Source organism: Oncorhynchus masou, chromosome 24 (assembly GCF_036934945.1).
Source record: "Oncorhynchus masou masou isolate Uvic2021 chromosome 24, UVic_Omas_1.1, whole genome shotgun sequence".
Taxonomy (NCBI): domain Eukaryota; kingdom Metazoa; phylum Chordata; class Actinopteri; order Salmoniformes; family Salmonidae; genus Oncorhynchus; species Oncorhynchus masou.
The window spans coordinates 70,943,905-70,962,517 of NC_088235.1; the positions used below are offsets into that span (position 1 = coordinate 70,943,905).

Sequence of the window (18,613 nt, forward strand, 5' to 3'; positions counted from 1 at the left end):
AAGTTTCAAATGCTTTACCTTTTCTTTGCAAATCATCAAATGACGACAAAACATTAACAGGTCTTTTACATTTTTTAAATATTGATCAAGACAGTTCAAAGATCTGTACGGTATTAATCATATTCTTCTAAATCCAGGGAAATATGCCATTATACTTCAGATTCCTGGACAAAAATACAGGCAACGACTACTAATACAAAACTTCAGCCCAGGGCTCAATGCGATACACCAGTCATCCATTATGCTAATGTATTTGAATTCAGTCTTTAAATTCAGAAGATGGTACATGGAAGGTTGTTCAGATGTATTGAATCACAGTAGAGTAGAGTTTAACGATATGATTGACAGTTGACAGGTCAGACGGCATTAGTCTGTGATCCTTGTCTTGATTCCTTTAGTTAGGTATGGCCAGCCTGTTGGTAACGTAGTACGTATGTTTCTCTACAGGCAAATAATAATAACAAGCAATAATGATGGTGCATGAATGCATAATGAAGTTATTAACTAATATAATATTCATACATTGCTATACAAATATACAATTATTAAACATCAATAGCAAAATGCATATACATTGATGAAGCTATGTAGACATAGCAACAACTGAACAATATGAATGTCAAAAGTGGGATGCAGTAACATGTGGCGAGGCAGGCCAACGCTAGAACAGTCTAAATTGGCAGTGACTATTTAGTGTAACATATAGCATGTGGTGCAGGCATCAAACAATATATAAAGCTAGTAGGCAAGCCAAACAAAAGAAATACCTGGCAAGCCAAAAAAACAGGCCTTCATTTGCATAAAAACATCTGCACGACGTGTCGGTTAACTACCATGTAGCATTAAGAAAACGAACCAACGAATCAAAATGTCTGTTTGACTATAAGCGTACAGCAACCGTTAGCAGCCGAAATGCTACTCAAAACAAACGCCCTTGTTTAGCCAGCAGATCCGACCCGCTTGCTTACAACTGTATAAGAGTCGGACAGACTTCCTGTGTAGATTAAGACACTGCGGAGCCGGAGTGATATTGCTCGGAAAACGTACCTCAATCCAGGCATGAGAAGTGCCTTGTGCTCCTAATTGTCCCATTATCCCAACTGTTACGTGTAGAAGATTTAACGAATGCTAGTTTTTCCAGAAAACGGTCCTTTTCGTCCTAATATTAGGCAGCAGAAGCAACAGCAGCCATTTAGGAATGGCCGTGTCAACAAATCAGCTCCTTTGTTGTTCAATGCGACATGCCATTCCACAATGGCTGCTGTGGCTACTGCTAGCTAGCATGAGAATAAAAACAATATTTTCGGTGTAACAGTAGGGATAAGAGGACAATTCGGAATGCAACACATTTGTCCTCCCTGAATTGAGGTGTGTTTTCCGAGCCATATCTCGCGCCAGCTCCAGAGTGTCTTAATCTACACAGGAAGCCTGTCTGACCCTAGTGCAGCTATAGGTAGTGATGGGAAACCGAGGCTTTGGCGCTTTCACCAAATTGTGCCGATAAACTGTTAATTATGCAGCGTTTTATGATGTTCCCAATGCACATTAGTGACCTCTGCTGGTCAGCAATAAATAGCAGTGTGTGATTATCAGAGATATTTTTTTCACCCATTGTTTTCATTATAGCATCGTGGCACAGCTGTATGTCATTGGCTTTAGTAGCCTAATCAGTTGGAATACTAGGTTCACATCTTACATCATGCTTGACTATTTTGAAAAAACTGAATCTATGGCATTATCTAGGATGCGTAAGACAGAAGTTTATACTATATAAAACAAATTTGAGCAACAGTGCAGAAAGAATAGTTTTCTACATAGTGTGCCTTCAACGGGATTCGACCCGAACCCTCACGTCCATGACTGTTACATAGTTCCCTCGTCTATCTGCTAAACTACCGGCTAGGTGAAACTTTTTGTACAAAATCCTAACTGTATTTGTATGTACAGTGTCCAGTAGAGGTCAGTGTCTGAAATCAGCTTGGAATCGGAAAAGGCACCAGAACAACGGCATGATCAGTGGGATCTTGCGTTTTGCAACACACGGTTTGAAAAAGCACTTGATCAAACAAAGCTTCAGAGGTCATTAATGACGTACTGCTGATAAAGTCGGCAGACGCATCGGCAGACATCTTCGAGGTTAGCTGCTTTGCGATTTCGACGCATACCTTGGAGCGCCGGTATGAAACCTAACATCACTAGCTGTAAGCAAGTGGATCAGATCTGCTCGCTAGTTCTTGTTGAGTGAATTCCTTTTCTGTTTCTTTCTTCAGTGTAATAACGTTTTGTACTCACATTGTCATTGACGCATAGTTTCTTGGATTATTTTGGAGCATTTCACCTCAGCGTTTGTTGAGCTCTTTCCTGTATGAGTTCGTGAAGGACCTGAATAAAGGGGAGGTGCCCGCATACTTGCCTGTTTTTATACTTGACCATAGAGTTTGCTTAGAGGGCACACCAGATACGAATGCCCTCTCTCCACCTCCATGCTCCAGACTGGAGCAATTCTAAACAGTAAAGAAGCACAATGTCTGAAGTTCAAATTTTGCCTTTAATCTAAACATTCTGATATGGGGGCCCAAGTTCTTCACACGGTGCGTGGTTGAGTGGGTAAAATCCACTATTTAATCAGTCTCCTGTTGCTAATCCTTCTAAACAAAGTACAAAAATAAATATAAGTTGATTTAACATGGACTTTAACATTTTTTGAGTTAAGTCCATATTTTATTGAGTCCATGTTAAGTCTATCGCAAGTCTGAATCATGCCCGATGTGCTCAGTACAAGAAGGGTGGTTCAGCACAACAGTTTAGTCCTGAAGACTGACTGAGTGGACTAAGACAATGTTTTGACAACATAAAGAGTTTTCATTTTGATTTGTAACATCATTCTAATCTCACAATGGGACTGGCAACAGTAGCCTATAATTAGTGCCCTTGTCTACCCTAGGAAAAGTATTCAATTCCCATAATTATCTTAACTTTTTAAACTCAAATAAAATCATCACCAATCAATATTTACGCTATAAACCATTGTCATTTCAAAACCATTTGATTGTATGAGAGTCAGTCTGCCAAAACATGTTTTTTTGGTGTTCAGATGCTGCCTTTTACATGCACTGAAACACCAGAAATGGTTTTCATCTTAACACCAACCTTCAAACTGAAGAACCACTTTCTGAATCCCCATTCTGTTTTCAAATACATTCACCGTACTATAACACTGGCATTGGGTTTACATTCAAACACCCTCCAAACACCAGATCTCAGCTTAGGTGAACTGCTTTTCATGGTTCCACTACACAATGACGATGCTTTGAGTCTTTCTATCTTAACAGCGTAGTTCTCAAATAGCCTACATGAGAATTATCTGCCAACACAAGAGTAATGGGATAAAACAAACGTTTTATAGGCAACTTTGTACATGATGATAAATGAATACCAATGCCTTAAACACTTTTTCATTGTGGATGCTTGTTTTTGTTTTGAAAGGAACCTTGCAATGAACATTTCCCAACGAAAAATGTCTTACTACACTATGATATTGACAAATGGTGTACTTGAGCTTCCCATTCTTTAGGACTGAGATAGGAGCCTCATCGTATCTGTCCGTCGTGTACCGTGAGTCAAAAGAAAAGCATTGGCTCACCTACAATACATGAAGCTCATGTCCCCTTGTCCCCTTTTCCGCTTTTTTTCAATGTGTTTAATACATTTAAATGACTACAATTGGTCTTGTGATTTGTGGGGGTCATCCAAAAGTCCCCCAATTTTCATAATTCACAACTGTCGGCCTACCAAGATATCTCTGAGCAGTTAAATAGTAAGATATCAGTACCTCACTTACGTGTGTGTGTGTGTGTGTGTGTGTGTGTGTGTGTGTGTGTGTGTGTGTGTGTGTGTGTGTGTGTGTGTGTGTGTGTGTGTGTGTGTGTGTGTGTGTGTGTGTGTGTGTGCGTGCGTGCGTAAAATATACAGGCATATTAGGATCACTCATAGCTGCTAGTGGGAAAGACAGGAATAAGATAATCTTATGACATCAGGACATTTCTATTCATGCGGTTCGGCTTACTTTCCCCAGCTGCAGAAACAGTATGACCTCGATCTAACTAATAAGCCATGACAACGTTATTTTCCACTGGTTAGATGTTGCCAATCGTTGTATTGCTGAAAGAATGCGTACGGTCACCATATGGCCATTAATTGACTGGAAAACCCTGATGAGTAAGACAAGGTTGCTTAGCTTGTACTCCAGAGGTGAATTTACCCACAGCTTAGTGAACATATGGTTCACCCAATAGAATTGACAAATTGTTCGCTCGGTCCGCGTAGTCATCAACACCGTCATCCGTTATTTTCACAATAATAATTAAAAAAGAGCTAGCCTAACTCCATAACGGTCTGGCTCTTTGGACCAATGTTGAGAGAGGATCATTGTTTGTTCCTGTTGTTTAAAGCTCCTACCACTGGGAGGAGACGAGATATGCCAAATGAATAAATTGTCAGTTACACTCTTCTAATGCTAACGAACTTCAAATAATGCAGACAGCGTTGGCTTGTGCTTAAACATTGACAGGTTTCCCAAGGTCTTGTTCCGCTATTCTTTTAAAAACTGTTTCACAACAATGATACTCTCGACACATACTGTACTTCATCTTCGCATTTGGCGAAGCTACAGTTTATCTTGGTCTTTCTGCTTCCTCTCTGATATGATGGCGTGTTTCCTGTTTCCTGTGAGTATTGCTCCTAGGTCTTCTGTGGCCTGGTGGAGACGGTACATCCCGTACATGGCAGCCAGAATCAGGGCCACGCCTGTGGCCACTAGAAGGATGTGGAGAGCCATGAGGAAACCAACGTAAGCCCCATTGGGTGGCAGCGTCCACAGGTAAACCCAGCCCTTTAGGCGGTTGTTGTGCACAAACTCGAGGCCGTTCTCAAACACCAGCCTGTCGTGGAACGGCGGGGATAGGACATGGACGGGGAGCGAGTCGGTGCCCATAGGCTTGAATATATAGTCGTCGTCCAGAATGTCGAGAACGTCGGCGGTCGGTGTGGCAGCTGTTGTGCGCCTAGTCCCAGGTGTGGTGAACCGGACACTCTCAGTGGGATTTTCTGTTTGTTGGGTTGATGGAGCCTCGGGTGCAGTAGTTGTGGCTGTGAAGTCTACCACCTCTTGCTCCTCAAGAGCTGGAGTGGAAACGGCATGGCTGAGTTCGGTCGAAGAGCGGGTGGAGCGGCTGCTCGAGGGTGTGGTAACGTCACACTTAAACTCTTCGTTGAGTAGGGAACCAAGTGGGCGGAGAAGTAGAGGGTACGGATTACGACATATCACATCCGTCCGATCACTAACCACGCCTTCATTAAGCTTTATCCAACTTGCAATGTCTCTGATGCCACACCTGCAGTCCCATGGGTTACCACTCAGAGTAACAGCCCTTAAACCCCCTGCAGTAGAGAAGACCTCCCCCGGAAGGGTCTGCAGCTGGTTGTTCTTCAGCTCGATGCTGGCCAAACTGGGGTTGCCCTTAAATATGTCCTCAGAAAGGGAGCGAAGCTTGTTATCATTCAGGAGCAGAGTGTTCATATTGGCCAGCTTGGAGAAGATATCTGGATGTAGATCCTGGATGTCATTGGACTTGAGAGAAAGCTTCTGGAGGTTGGGCAGGCAGCAAAAAAGGTCAGGGGGCAGCTCCCTCAGCTTGTTGTTGAGGTGCAGGGAGAGCCTCTCCATCCCGCTCATGTTGGCAAACAGGCTCCAGGGCACGGTGCTGAGGTTGGTGTCATACAGGTAGAATTCCTTCATCCTGGGCATTTGGCCCATCAACTTATCAGGCAGTGACAGCAGAGGGTTTTTGTAGATAGTGAGCTTGGTGAGTTTGGGAAGGTTGTAGAAGCTTTCATCCGGGACGCCCTGGAGCAGGTTGGAGGACATGGTGAGTGTCATGAGGTTGCCTAGGGCCCAGAACACCTCGGGGGGGATGTATGCGATCTGGTTGTTGTGCAGTTTGAGCTCCAGGAGGTTGGCCAGCTCGTCGAAGGCACCCACCTCTAGCCGCTCTAGCTTGTTGTTGTAGAGCATGAGGAACTGCAACCGCGTCAATGAGTGGAACAAGGTGGGGGGCAGCTGCTGCAGGGAGTTTCTCCCCAGGTTGAGATAGCGCAGGCTACTCAGTCCGTGGAAAACATTGGGGGCGAGGTGAGCGATGGCGTTGTTACTGACGTCCAGTTCGTTCAGGTTGGCCAGACACTCGAACAACACGGGAGCGATGGACTCCAGACGATTGTCATCCAGATGCAGCTGCTCCAGGCTGACCAAGGGGCTGAACACCCGGGAAGGGAGGCTGGAGAGGGCGTTGGATGACAGCTTGATGGAGAGGAGCTGCGGGGCCACATGGAAGGCCTCAGGGTGGATGGTGTCCAGGGGGCTGTGGCTGATGCCTAAACGCAGCATAAGGGGCAACATGGCCAGACTCTGTTCGTTCAGAACCTTCATGTTGGTGCCATTCAGCTGAAGTAGGTACATGTTGGTGGGCATGCCTTTGGGCACGTCCCTGATGTTGCCCACACATTTGACGGCCCCCTCCAGGTTGCACATGCAGCTGTTAGGGCAGACCATGCTGTCGGTGTGCAAAGGCTGGACCAGGAGAAAGAGTAATATGCTCCACATGGTGCCTATTGAAGGGAGAAATGTGTTGAGATCAAAATCTGCTGATCATCAATATGAGGCTAGTACTGTATATAACAAGTTGCTAGATTAAAGGTGAAGCCTTTAAAGTAGTCAATGGGCCAGAATAGTCAAGCAAAGTTTTTTTTTTAAAGGCCATATTACCTTTAAGTAACATCAAACCAAATATTGAGCAGTTTTGAGTTGATTTGGCCATTAAAAAAAAAAACACTTTGCTTGGTTGCCCTATTAGTGGTACGTTGGTCAGCTGTATAAAAAAATACGGGAAATATGTTCTGTGAAAGAAAATCTAAAAATTACATCAGTTTGACCGGTTGTGAGGAAATAGAAAGCTGTGAAAACGACCCAACATTTTTCTGATAAGATTTCAGTTTGGCTTGGATGCATATTTTATGTGGTTGAAATACTATCGGTTTTTATGATGCTGATAAAGGATACCGTCAGTAGAGGTGCTATCTGACTGCGCATTCACATTCTCTCAAGATGCTGAAAGAAAGAAATCCTTTTTTTCTCCACTCCTATTCCCCAGTCAAAATTTAGCCTACATTTGGTGTATAATTTTACTGCAAGAAGTGCTTAATTCTTCAGGAGTTAACATCATGGCTATGTGAGAGGTGTTGTGGAAAATATTGAGTCAAATATTTGCACAGATAACTGGAACCTGTAGATTCAGTTAGACTTTATTACAAAGTAACAGAGTCGAGCAATTCCATGGAACAGCTGAGTTCTCTTATCACAGAGACCTGCCTTTATAGTATTCTGTCTTTGCATAACGTATAGAATCCCCTCCCTCTATATGAAAATAACTTCCCTTGACCTTTCTCCACCATTATCTTTTCGTCTCAGTTCTTGCTTGTTAATAACGCCTGCATCTGATGCTGTCTAGGTTATAATGGTGGAGGGGCCCTGGTCATATATGTTCCATTCCTTATATAGCCATTCTGTCTCAGCACTTCAAAGTGGACAGTCTAAGATACTGCTAATAATGGAAGTGTAATCATAGTCATGAGTTTAGCTCCCACAGAGGTTATAGATTTCAGTTTCAATTCAACCCGTCTGAACAGTAGGCTACAGTGCCCTTGGCGTGACATCTTGTGACTGTCGAATTCCTATAGCACCTCACAATCATCAATCATCCTCTTTAACCATTTCACCAATTCTTTCCCAAACATTACTTGTCAGGCCCTCCTTTCTCTTGATCTTCAACTCTCCATTTCTCTTATTGAATTAAACTAGACATTGTCCTTTTTTGTTGTTGTCTGTTCCCAAAAGCATTTGGCGATTGGCGTGTAAGCTACTTGGCGCCTGTACAGTTAGGCCCTGAAGCTTAGGCTTACGCACTAATGCCAGATAGCCTAAAACAATTCAATAAAGACCTCAATGTAGCCTATTAATATAAACTGCACAAGAATGATACGTTTATGGACTTCAGGTATTTCAAAAAAAATCTTTACTTAACCAAACACATAATCAATATACAGTACTAGAGTTTCTGTACTTTATAATAAACAGAAAAGGAATGTGGTAGTAGACTGATGCAAGGAATTCTGCCTACCTTTCAAACGAGACGCACCACAGCAGACTTGCTCTTGTTGTGTTGCTCTTGGTCCTTATATGCCTGGTAACTGAGAGACTTGATAGGATGCGTCTCCATTTCCGTATAATTTATCTTAGCAGGATGCGCAGACCATACGCAAGCCCCCGTTCCGGTCAACAGGCCGCTGAACAAGGGAAGATAAGACCCACATTACAATATATCCGTTATAGACTGGATGGTTGCCAATGCTGCTGTTCCCCGTAACATTCTTATGTAGTAGGTTTAAAAGGTTTTCTCTGTTCTATTTTGGTGTGCTTGCGTGCATTTGTGTATGGTTGCGAGTTTAGCTGTTTGTCTGCGTTTTTTGTTTTGATTAGGCCATGAGTGACGAATAATTCACCCTATCCTGTTGTAGTCAGATCTACAATTCTACTGCTTCAGGTAAATCAGTGGTGCTGCATAGCCGCACGTTTCTCTCCAATGTTCCATTGTGGTTTTCTGACAGGGTAGCTGATTGCACAGGCTTACTGGTTTCTCAGACATCCCTCCACTCCCATCTATCACTCTGTAGGATTCAGAGAGCCCTATCATTGGTGCAACTCCCGATGTTCCGACCGAGCCAATGACTCGGCTCCCAGATGCACCACCACAGTGACAATGAGTGAAAGAGGCAGAGACCATGGCAGAAAAACAAAGTCCTGGACAGAGCAATAATTCTCAGCCGAGCCAAAATTGTAGAACTGTAAATTGCATAGTTACCACAACTAAAATAAAACTGGTAAAATATAATTAAAACAATAAAAAAAATTTGGTGCAAGATTGAATAGCCTAAATGCTGTGTATTCATTTATATAACAATGTGTAAATAATACTGTATTTAAGGTGGTAATCAGCAGTTGAGACAATAACAAAGTGTCCTCCCCACCCGGGATGGAGTTGGAGAAATGTAACCACTCTCTAATTCATACAGACGTAGGATCTTAATTTGGTCACTCTTTTGCTCATGAGGATTTTTTCTGCACTGGCTCCAACGGGCTCAAATGAAGATTCTACATCTGTAGACAGAGGTATGGATGCAAGGACTGACCATCCATGATATCAAAATGATAGTTTTAACCATGTTTTGAGGCTACACAGGTACCCCCCCCCCCCCAAAAAAGTACTTATAAGGCGTGTGCACCTCAATGGACTTTCTCGCTCTCATACTGGACACGATTGTTGCCAGATCTTGTCTTTGCAACTGAGTTGTAAAGGTGTTTCATTCAGGCAAAAGATATAGCCTGAAGATAGCCAAACATTTCCAAAACAGCCCTGGTCCTTACATTTCAAAATGTTGTCATTTAGCAGACACTCTTATCCAGAGTGACTTACAATTCAGGGGTTGATCTAACCATTTATTTCTCTATTCCTGGAGTGACATAATCACTGGTAGCCGAGACACAAGCTAGCATGATAATATATAGTTTATTAAATGAAGGAAACGGTAACACATTCATCAAAGCAATACTGATATTTCATCAAAGCAATACTGATACTTGACAATGGAAAGTACATGAATTGCGTCACTGCACCCATTTACCACTAGAGGAAGACAAAGTCAACATGTTGAGAAGAGGACAGTTACTCTGGGTGTGGAAACATGGACCAAATCCTTTGTCAGCAGACGATGTTAGGCTGTGACAACAATACCTTCCACTCTTAGAGAAATGCTGATAACTCCTTGTCATCTCAAAAGTTGGAGTCCTGTAGAGAAGCATCTGAAACGTTACATCCAGTACTGAACTGGCGATCAAGTCATTTCGGTCGTTTGAGGTAATTATGCACTACAAGGTAATTATGCAAAACAACACAAATAAAATGTCACTTATGCCCACCCTGATTTAGATCCAACCATCATTGAACCTATTATAAACACCTGTAGACGCCCGATATTGCGACATAAGCGCAGAGGTTACAGCACAGTGATGAGTACATTATAGTATTGGCATATTAGTTCCGCTACAACATTCAAACGCTTGGTAATGGGTGAGTTGTGTTGTTGTCTGTGCGTGTTGAGTCTTTGGAGCGTTAGGGCAATGCAGCGGGACTCAGAAGCTCCTCTCTAAGTAGGACAGTACTGCACGTACAGTACTGCGCTCCTGGAAGTACTGTCATACACAGTACTTCCAGAAACAGGCTGTGGACACAGAGAAAACACTGTTCAGTCTCTTGCTCGATTTCAAGGAGGAATATTGTTTTGTTTGTAAAATGAAGACCACTGTAGGAAATTAAATGTGTTAGGACTGTGGAAAAATCAGTGCCGTCGCCGACAATCGGCAATAAGAAACGTACGCTCAACCCTTTTCCGCAGTATGGACTTGTCCTCCGCTAGTGTGTTTGAGGAGAGCTCCCTTTCCAGCTCCAAGTCCTCCTTCAAAGCCTCTATCTGTAAAGGTAGAGAACACAGTGGTTACAGACAGCCAAAGGAACCCTGTGTCGGTCTTTATGGGAGGTGCCTGCTCTCAGGTAAGGTAATCACTATCCAAGGCCATGAGAGATTATGCTGCTAGAGCTCTCATTTGAACTCCGTCAGACAATAGGCAGATTTGCTCGATGTAAAGGGCTAAATCCTAGGGGGAATTTCCCACAGAATGTACACAGTGTCTCGCTACAAAGGAGAACTATGTTTACCCGTTCATCTCATAAACGCTGCTTAAAAGCATTGCCGTCTTCTCAGCTGGATGAAATGTATGACTGCACAGGACGCAACAAGTGCTTAAACTGTTGCACTCCGTGTGTACAAAACACTTGAATGACCTACCTCCTTCAGCTCCGCTAGCTTGTTGGCAAACTCTAAACCTGCAGAGGAGAAAGAAATGTGTTGGCACGAATGGCAAACCTGAGAAACAGTCCATGTATTATTATATATACACATCCTTGTATTTTTTACATTGACAAACACTGTATTAGTGTGTGTGTGTGTGTGTGTGTGATATACTGTAAAAACCTTACCTAAAGCGTCATTTCTTTCAATAGGTTCTAAGCTTCTATGTAGCAACGACGCTAGAATCTTGTTCTGAGCGTCTGTGTCTCCTCTTTGGGGATATACATGGTTTCCTGAATATGTGAGGAAAAAACTGTAAACAACTTCAAAAGCACCTAGTGTACGTAAAAATATAATGACACAATATCCCCTTTAATCTGAGCCACATTCACAGTGCAGTATTAACAGTATTGTTAAGACGAACACAATTGAATTGCCAAGCAAACACTAAATGACTTCGCCGTAGAACACCAACGAAATATTGATCCGTATGCTTTTGTATGCTCACATTATAACAACTGACAATGCATGCAAAACAGCTGGGAATTAACCCATTAGTTGCAACCAGCGTCCTCAGACCGCCTACATCTTCAGGTCGTCTATGCCTCAAATAGGCCAGCAGCTAGCACACATTCATTCCCCAAACCAGCAGACTCACCAGGGTTGAAGATACTTCTTCCCTCCACACTGACTACCCCTTGTAGAAGCAGAAAAGCTAGCAGTCCCAGCCAGTAGTTCACAGAGACAAAACTGTCCATGTCAGCGAAGCAGCTGTCCCAAAGAAGTGCTTACCGTAGTGTCAACTCGTTCTCAACCTGCCCCAGCAAATCCACTGCCTTTGGTCCATCCCAACTATACTTTTATCCTGTCAGATGTGGGAGGAGGTTCCCCCCACCAGTGCACTCAATCAATAGGTAGTCACCATGGACCACCGTCCTTTGCAAGAGGGGCCATGTAGTGGCTGACAGAAATATGACGATCTGGATCCATGGCCAGCGGCCCTTCATCAACACGACAGATACAAAGCCAGCAGAGTGAGAAAGTCGTCTATCACCTGCTATTTACGGGATGTTCTTGGCACTTTCAGTCCTTTTCTTTTACATGAATTACTTCCTTAAGAATAATAGAGGGAGAATCTTGGACGGGGAGAATTGAATTGATTCTGTCCCTATAAAGTGCACCATGCCCAGAGATGAGCTCTTCAATCTTGGCTCCAGGTCTGAGCATCGGCACCAATGTGGGGCTGATTGAACATCCATCACTGAGGTCAAACCACGTGACCCCGGCTGTTGTGGCCAGAAATCACGGCTCACAACTCTGTCAGTATAATGGCTGCTGTGTTTATGTACGGTAGTTTTAGTTAAATGAAGTGCCTGGCACCCATTTTGATTGGCCTGTTTCTGCCATAAAGCTTCTTGAGTGCTGTTTTCATTGACACCTTTGTCTTCCTCTGAGGAAGTTATTGACGTCTAGTTGTGCCTCTCATCCCAAATAAACATCACATATCCTTATAATACGGATTTCGGGGCTTGAGGATTTAGAGAACCTGGTTGAGTGAGTCACAGTGAATTAACCTTGTAACATCGGGGATATATTGCATCTTGTGAAATAGTCTGGTCCTCTTGTGGAAAATATAGTCAATAACTTGATGGATCTCCAGGCATGACTCACATTGCAGAGCAAAACGTTCCTAGACACTGTCTGTACCTCTGGCTGTATGATGTACTTTTGGAATCATTCAATAAAATGAAGTTCTATAATAGTGTCAACTGTCAAAGCAGATGGTGTTATGTCCTGACAAATTGCTCTGATGAAAGCCATATCTGATATCCTTGAAGTAGAGCATCTGTAGGGAATCATTTGTTTCCTTCTATTGTGATAAGAAGTAATTTGGCAATCAATTTTTTAACTCAAATACAATTTTATTTTGTTTGTCTCATGCGCCACGTGTGAACTTTACCGTAGACTTTACCTCCCTTTCCCAAGAATGCAGAGTAAAAAGGAAGAAAAGATTAGCAAAGAAAAAAAGAAATAATTGATTAATAAAATAACAATAACGAGGCTATATACAAGAGTACCGGTACTGAGTCAATGTGCAAGGGTACGAGGTAGTTGAGGTAATATGTACATGTAGGTAGGGGTAAAAGTGACTAGACAATCAGGATACATAACAAACAGAGTAGCAGCAGCGTATGGTTGGCATCAATTAGCTTAAATTCTTAGAGAGTCAATTATATTTCTGAAAAAAATGTTGCAGGAATGCTAATCTTATCTGTTTCTAACAGCAGAAACAATTTCAGAACAATCTAAGATGGTGGGTGTAGAAATCCTCTTTCTTGGGCTTTTTTTAGGAGGAACAACCAACATCAATATGTTAAGACTGTCAAGGCTCAGGGGAAGACACAGATGCAGACAGTTTCGAAGTATCAAAAGTGTATTACTCAAACAGGGGGGCAGGCAAACGACAGGTCAAGGGCAGGCAAAGGTCAGTAGTCCAGAGCAGAGTCCGAAAGCTACAGGACGGCAGGCAGGCTCAATGTCAGGGCAGGCAGAGGTCAGTAATCCAGGGTGTTATGGCAAGGTACAGAATGACAGTTAGGCTCAGGGTCAGGGCAGGCAGAATGGTCAAAACCGGGAAAGCTAGAAAACAGGAACTAGAGACAGACAGGAGCACGGGAAGAAACACTGGTCGGCTTGATGAAACAAAACGAACTGGCACCAGACAAACAGAGAACACAGGTATAAGTGTATAAGAACACAGGTATAAATCAATAAAAAAGTGGTCAGATGAAGCAGATGCTAAGCTACTGAACTGTTTTGCTAGCACTGACTGTAATATGTTCCGGGATTCCTCCGATGGCATTGAGGAGTACACCACATCAGTCATTGGCTTCATCAATAAGTGCATTGATGACGTTGTCCCCACAGTGACCGTACGTACATACCGCAACCAGAAGCCATGGATTACAGGCAACATCCACACTGAGCTAAAGGCTAGAGCTGCCGCTTTCAAGGAGTGGGACTCTAACCCAGAAGCTTATAAGAAATCTCGAAATGCCCTCCGACGAACCATCAAACAGGCAAAGCTTAAATACAGGACTAAGATCGAATCGTACTACACCGGCTCTGACGCTCATCGGATGTGGCAGGGCTTGCAAACAATTACAGACTGCAAGGGGAAGCACAGCCGAGAGCTGCCAAGTGACACAAGCCTACCAGACGAGCTAAACTACTTCTATGCTCGCTTCGAGGTAAATTCACAAGGCCGCAGGGCCAGACGGATTACCAGGATGTGTACTGCGAGCATGCGCTGACCAACTGGCAAATGTCTTCACTGACATTTTCAACCTCTCCCTGTCCGAGTCTGTAAGCAGACCAACAAGTTTTAAGCAGACCCCATAGTCCCTGTGTCCGAGAACACTAAGGTAACCTGCCTAAATGACTACAGACTCTTAGCACTCACGTCTGTAGCCATGAAGTGCTTTGAAAAGCTGGTCATGGCTCACAACAACACCATTACCCCAGAAACCCTAGACCCACTCCAATTTGCATGCCCGCCCCAACAGATCCACAGATGATGCAATCTCTATTGCACTCCACACTGCCCTTTCCCACCTGGACAAAAGGAACACCTATGTGGGAATGCTATTCATTGACTACAGCTCAGCGTTCAACACCATAGTGCCCTCAAAGCTCATCAATAAGCTAAAGACGGGCTGCCCTCAGGTGGTAAGGGTAGGTAACAATACATCTGCCACGCTGATCCTCAACACGAGCCCCTCAGGGGTGCATGCTCAGCCCCCTCCTGTACTCCCTGTTCACTCATGACTGCACAGCCAGGCACGACTCCAACACCATCGTTAAGTTTGCCGACGACACAACGGTGGTAGACCTGATCACCGACAACGACAAGACAGCCTATAGGGAGGAGGTCAGAGACCTGGCTGTGTGGTGCCAGGACAACAACCTCTCCCTTAACATGATCAAGATAAAGGAGATGATTGTGGACCTCAGGAAAAAGAGGATCAAGCACGCCCCCATTCTCATCGACGGAGCTGCAGTGGAGCAGGTTGAGAGCTTCAAGTTTCTTGGTGTCCACATCATCAACAAACTAACATGGTCCAAGCACACCAAGACAGTCGTGAAGAGGGCACGACAAAACCTATTCCCCCTCAGGAGACTGAAAAGATTTGGCATGGGTTCTCAGATCCTCTAACGGATCTACAGCTGCACCATTGGAAGCATCCTGACTGGTTGCATCACTGCCTGGTATGGCAACTGCTCGGCCTCCGAATGCAAGGCACTACAGAAGGTAGTGCGAACGGCCCATTATATCACTGGGGCCAAGCTCCCTGCCATCCTAGTCATAGACTGTTCTGTATGCTACCACATGGCAAGTGGTACCGGAGCACCAGGTCTAGGTCCAAGAGGCTTCTAAAACAGCTTCTACCCCCAAGCCATAAGACTGCTGAACACCCTCTTCCTCTTTTACTCTGCTGCTACTCTCTGTTGTTATCATCTATGCATAGTCACTTTAATAACTCTACCTACATGTACATACTACCTCAACTAACCTGTGCCCACGCACATTGATCCTGTATCGGTACCCCCCTGTATATAGGCTCGCTATTGTTATTTTACTGCTGTTCTTTAATTACTTGTTACTTTTATTTCTTATTTGTATTTTTGTAAACTGCATTGTTGGTTAGGGGCTCGTAAGTAAGCATTTCACTGTAAGGTCTACACCTTTTGTATTCAGAGCATGTGACTAATACAATTTGATTTGATAATTACACTGGGGATAATGGGGAAGATGGGCGACACCTCGAGGGGGGTGGAGACAAGCACAAAGACAGGTGAAACAGATCATGGAATGACAAAGATTAAGGGACTGGATGTTTTTTGTAATGAGGGATACCTTGAGATAATTGTACCTCTCTGAAAGTAAAATATGTTTTACCAGACCCTCCCTGAAAATAACAATTAAAACAAAGTGGATAGCAGAGAATACCACAGTGGAGGATGACAATGAATGAGTGCTTGCTGGAGTGAAGTGTTGCAGCTCCCGAGATGTTTTGATCTATATGTCTAAGTTTGGAACAGGCCTAAAGTTGTCTATCAACTGTAAAAATTGAGCGCAACAGAACCAGTTACAACTGAAGTATCTGATCATCAATGAATTCAAGAAAAAAACATTTGTTTTTTTAACACAGCAGCCTCATATAATCAGTTAGGCCTAAATGCATGTAACTTTCTTTCATTTGGGAAACTATAATCTTCTAATTTATTCTATTCCTGATATTGTATGGTTTCAAAGTATATTTGTGTTGGCTGTGATTAAGGCATAGGAATCTAAGGAATGTAGTCAAAATTAGCAAACTAGGCATGCAGGATCCTGAAATCAAAGACTGGCCAAACTCGTGTTAATACAAGTGAATTCATAGGCACTGACTATAGACTCCGAAACATCCATTTCATTATATATTTCTAAGCAATATTTTTTTATACCTCCTAAATGTGAAATTTATAGGCATGTTGTTTAAGTGCTGTTGTTGATTTGTTGTTGAAATGCTTATTATAATAATTATATAGCCTAAATAATTCATTTTTGTTCTTTTTTGTTTGTTTGAATTTTACCCCTTTTTCTCCCCAATTTCATGGTATCCAATTGTTTAGTAGCTACTATCTTGTCTCATCGCTACAACTCCCGTATGGGCTCGGGAGAGACGAAGGTTGAAAGTCATGCGTTCTCCGATACACAACCCAACCAAGCCGCACTGCTTCTTAACACAGCGCGCATCCAACCCGGAAGCCAGCCGCACCAAAGTGTCGGAGGAAACACCGTGCACCGGGCAATCTTGGTTAGCGTGCACTGCGCCCGGCCCGCCACAGGAGTCGCTGGTGCGTGATGAGACAAGGATTTCCCTACCGGCCAAACCCTCACGACGCTAGGCCAATTGTGCGTCGCCCCACGGACCTCCCAGTCGCGGCCGGTTACGACAGAGCGCGAACCCAGAGAACCCAGAGTCTCTGGTGGCACAGCTGGCACTGCAGTACAGCGCCCTTAATCACTGCGCCACCCGGGCTACCTGGCTTGCTCCTGACTGATTTAAGAGTTAGTACAGTATGTCGTTTAATAGCCTGTTGAAATGTTGAACGTAGGCCTCCCGAGTGGCGCAGCGATCTAAGGCTAGAGGCATCACTACAGACCTGGGTTCGATCCCGGGCTGTATCACAACCGGCCGTGGTTGGAAGTCCCATAGGGCGGCGCACAATTGGCTCGGCATCGTCTGGGTTAGGGGAGGGTTTGGCCAGGTGGCTTTACTTGGCTCATCACACTCTAGTGACTCCTTGTGGCGTGCCGTGTGCCTGCAGGCTGACCTCCGTTGTCAGTTGAACGGCGTTTCCTCCGACACAGTGGTGCGGCTGGCTTCCGGGTTAAGCGGGCGGGGTGGTAAGAAGCGCGGTTTGGTGGGTCATGTTTCGGAGGACGCATGACTCGACCTTCGCCTCCCGTGCCTGTTGGGGAGTTGTAGCGATGAGACAAGATCGAAATTGGGGAGAAAAAGGGGGTAACATTTATTTTTTACAAACAAATGATGAGTGTCAATTGATAGTGACAGAATCCCACATTAGTTCCCAAGCAAAGTTGTTTGTCTCCTTGGCTATGGAAGGTTGTAGCGCTGCCTCAATGTCATAAAGACAAACCAAAGATATCCCATATGCATCAGAATCACATTTTCCCCCGGCATTTTACAGCTTGTTCCTACCATTGCGGAATAAAGCATAATTTTAGATTACTTTATATAATCAGGTCCATTAAAAAATCTGAATCTTAAGCTAACAATGCTTTTAGCCATTTTTCTATAACAAAACCACAAATCCCTCACATACCCTCTCAATTCAAGCCCTAGTTTTAACCTAGCACAACAAGCCCTTTACAGACACTGAGATATTTAAGGAGTGCATGGTGACTGAAGGAATTGGCTGACAAAATCTATGGATGGTAGAATATACAGTGCCTTGCGAAAGTATTTGGCCCCTTGAACTTTGCGACCTTTTGCCACATTTCAGGCTTCAAACATAAAGATATAAAACTGTATTTTTTTGTGAAGAATCAACAACAAGTGGGACACAATCATGAAGTGGAACGACATTTATTGGATATTTCAAACTTTTTTAACAAATCAAAAACTGAAAATTGGGCGTGCAAAATTATTCAGCCCCTTTACTTTCAGTGCAGCAAACTCTCTCCGGAAGTTCAGTGAGGATCTCTGAATGATCCAATGTTGACCTAAATGACTAATGATGATAAATACAATCCACCTGTGTGTCATCAAGTCTCCGTATAAATGCACCTGCACTGTGATAGTCTCAGAGGTCCGTTAAAAGCGCAGAGAGCATCATGAAGAACAAGGAACACACCAGGCAGGTCCGAGATACTGTTGTGAAGAAGTTTAAAGCCGGATTTGGATACAAAAAGATTTCCCAAGCTTTAAACATCCCAAGGAGCACTGAGAAAGCGATAATATTGAAATGGAAGGAGTATCAGACCACTGCAAATCTACCAAGACCTGGCCGTCCCTTTAAACTT

The 18,613-nt window shown here is 43.6% G+C and overlaps 2 protein-coding genes across 2 annotated transcripts; both read right to left on the bottom strand.

Moving 5' to 3' along the window:
* Positions 1-59: 59 nt before the first annotated feature.
* Positions 60-8,312, bottom strand: LOC135512550 (platelet glycoprotein V). The gene is made up of 2 exons (XM_064934696.1): positions 8,235-8,312; positions 60-6,666 (listed from the first exon to the last, which is right to left on the bottom strand). Exon 2 carries the CDS (start codon positions 6,659-6,661, stop codon positions 4,667-4,669), a length of 1,995 nt encoding a protein of 664 aa, XP_064790768.1. The 5' UTR covers positions 6,662-6,666; positions 8,235-8,312; the 3' UTR covers positions 60-4,666.
* Positions 8,313-10,366: 2,054 nt separating this feature from the next.
* On the bottom strand, positions 10,367-11,777 carry LOC135511425 (urotensin-2B-like). Its single transcript, XM_064932934.1, has 5 exons — positions 11,678-11,777; positions 11,208-11,312; positions 11,017-11,054; positions 10,548-10,641; positions 10,367-10,392 (listed from the first exon to the last, which is right to left on the bottom strand). Exons 1-5 carry the CDS (start codon positions 11,775-11,777, stop codon positions 10,367-10,369), a joined length of 363 nt encoding a protein of 120 aa, XP_064789006.1.
* Positions 11,778-18,613: the final 6,836 nt, after the last annotated feature.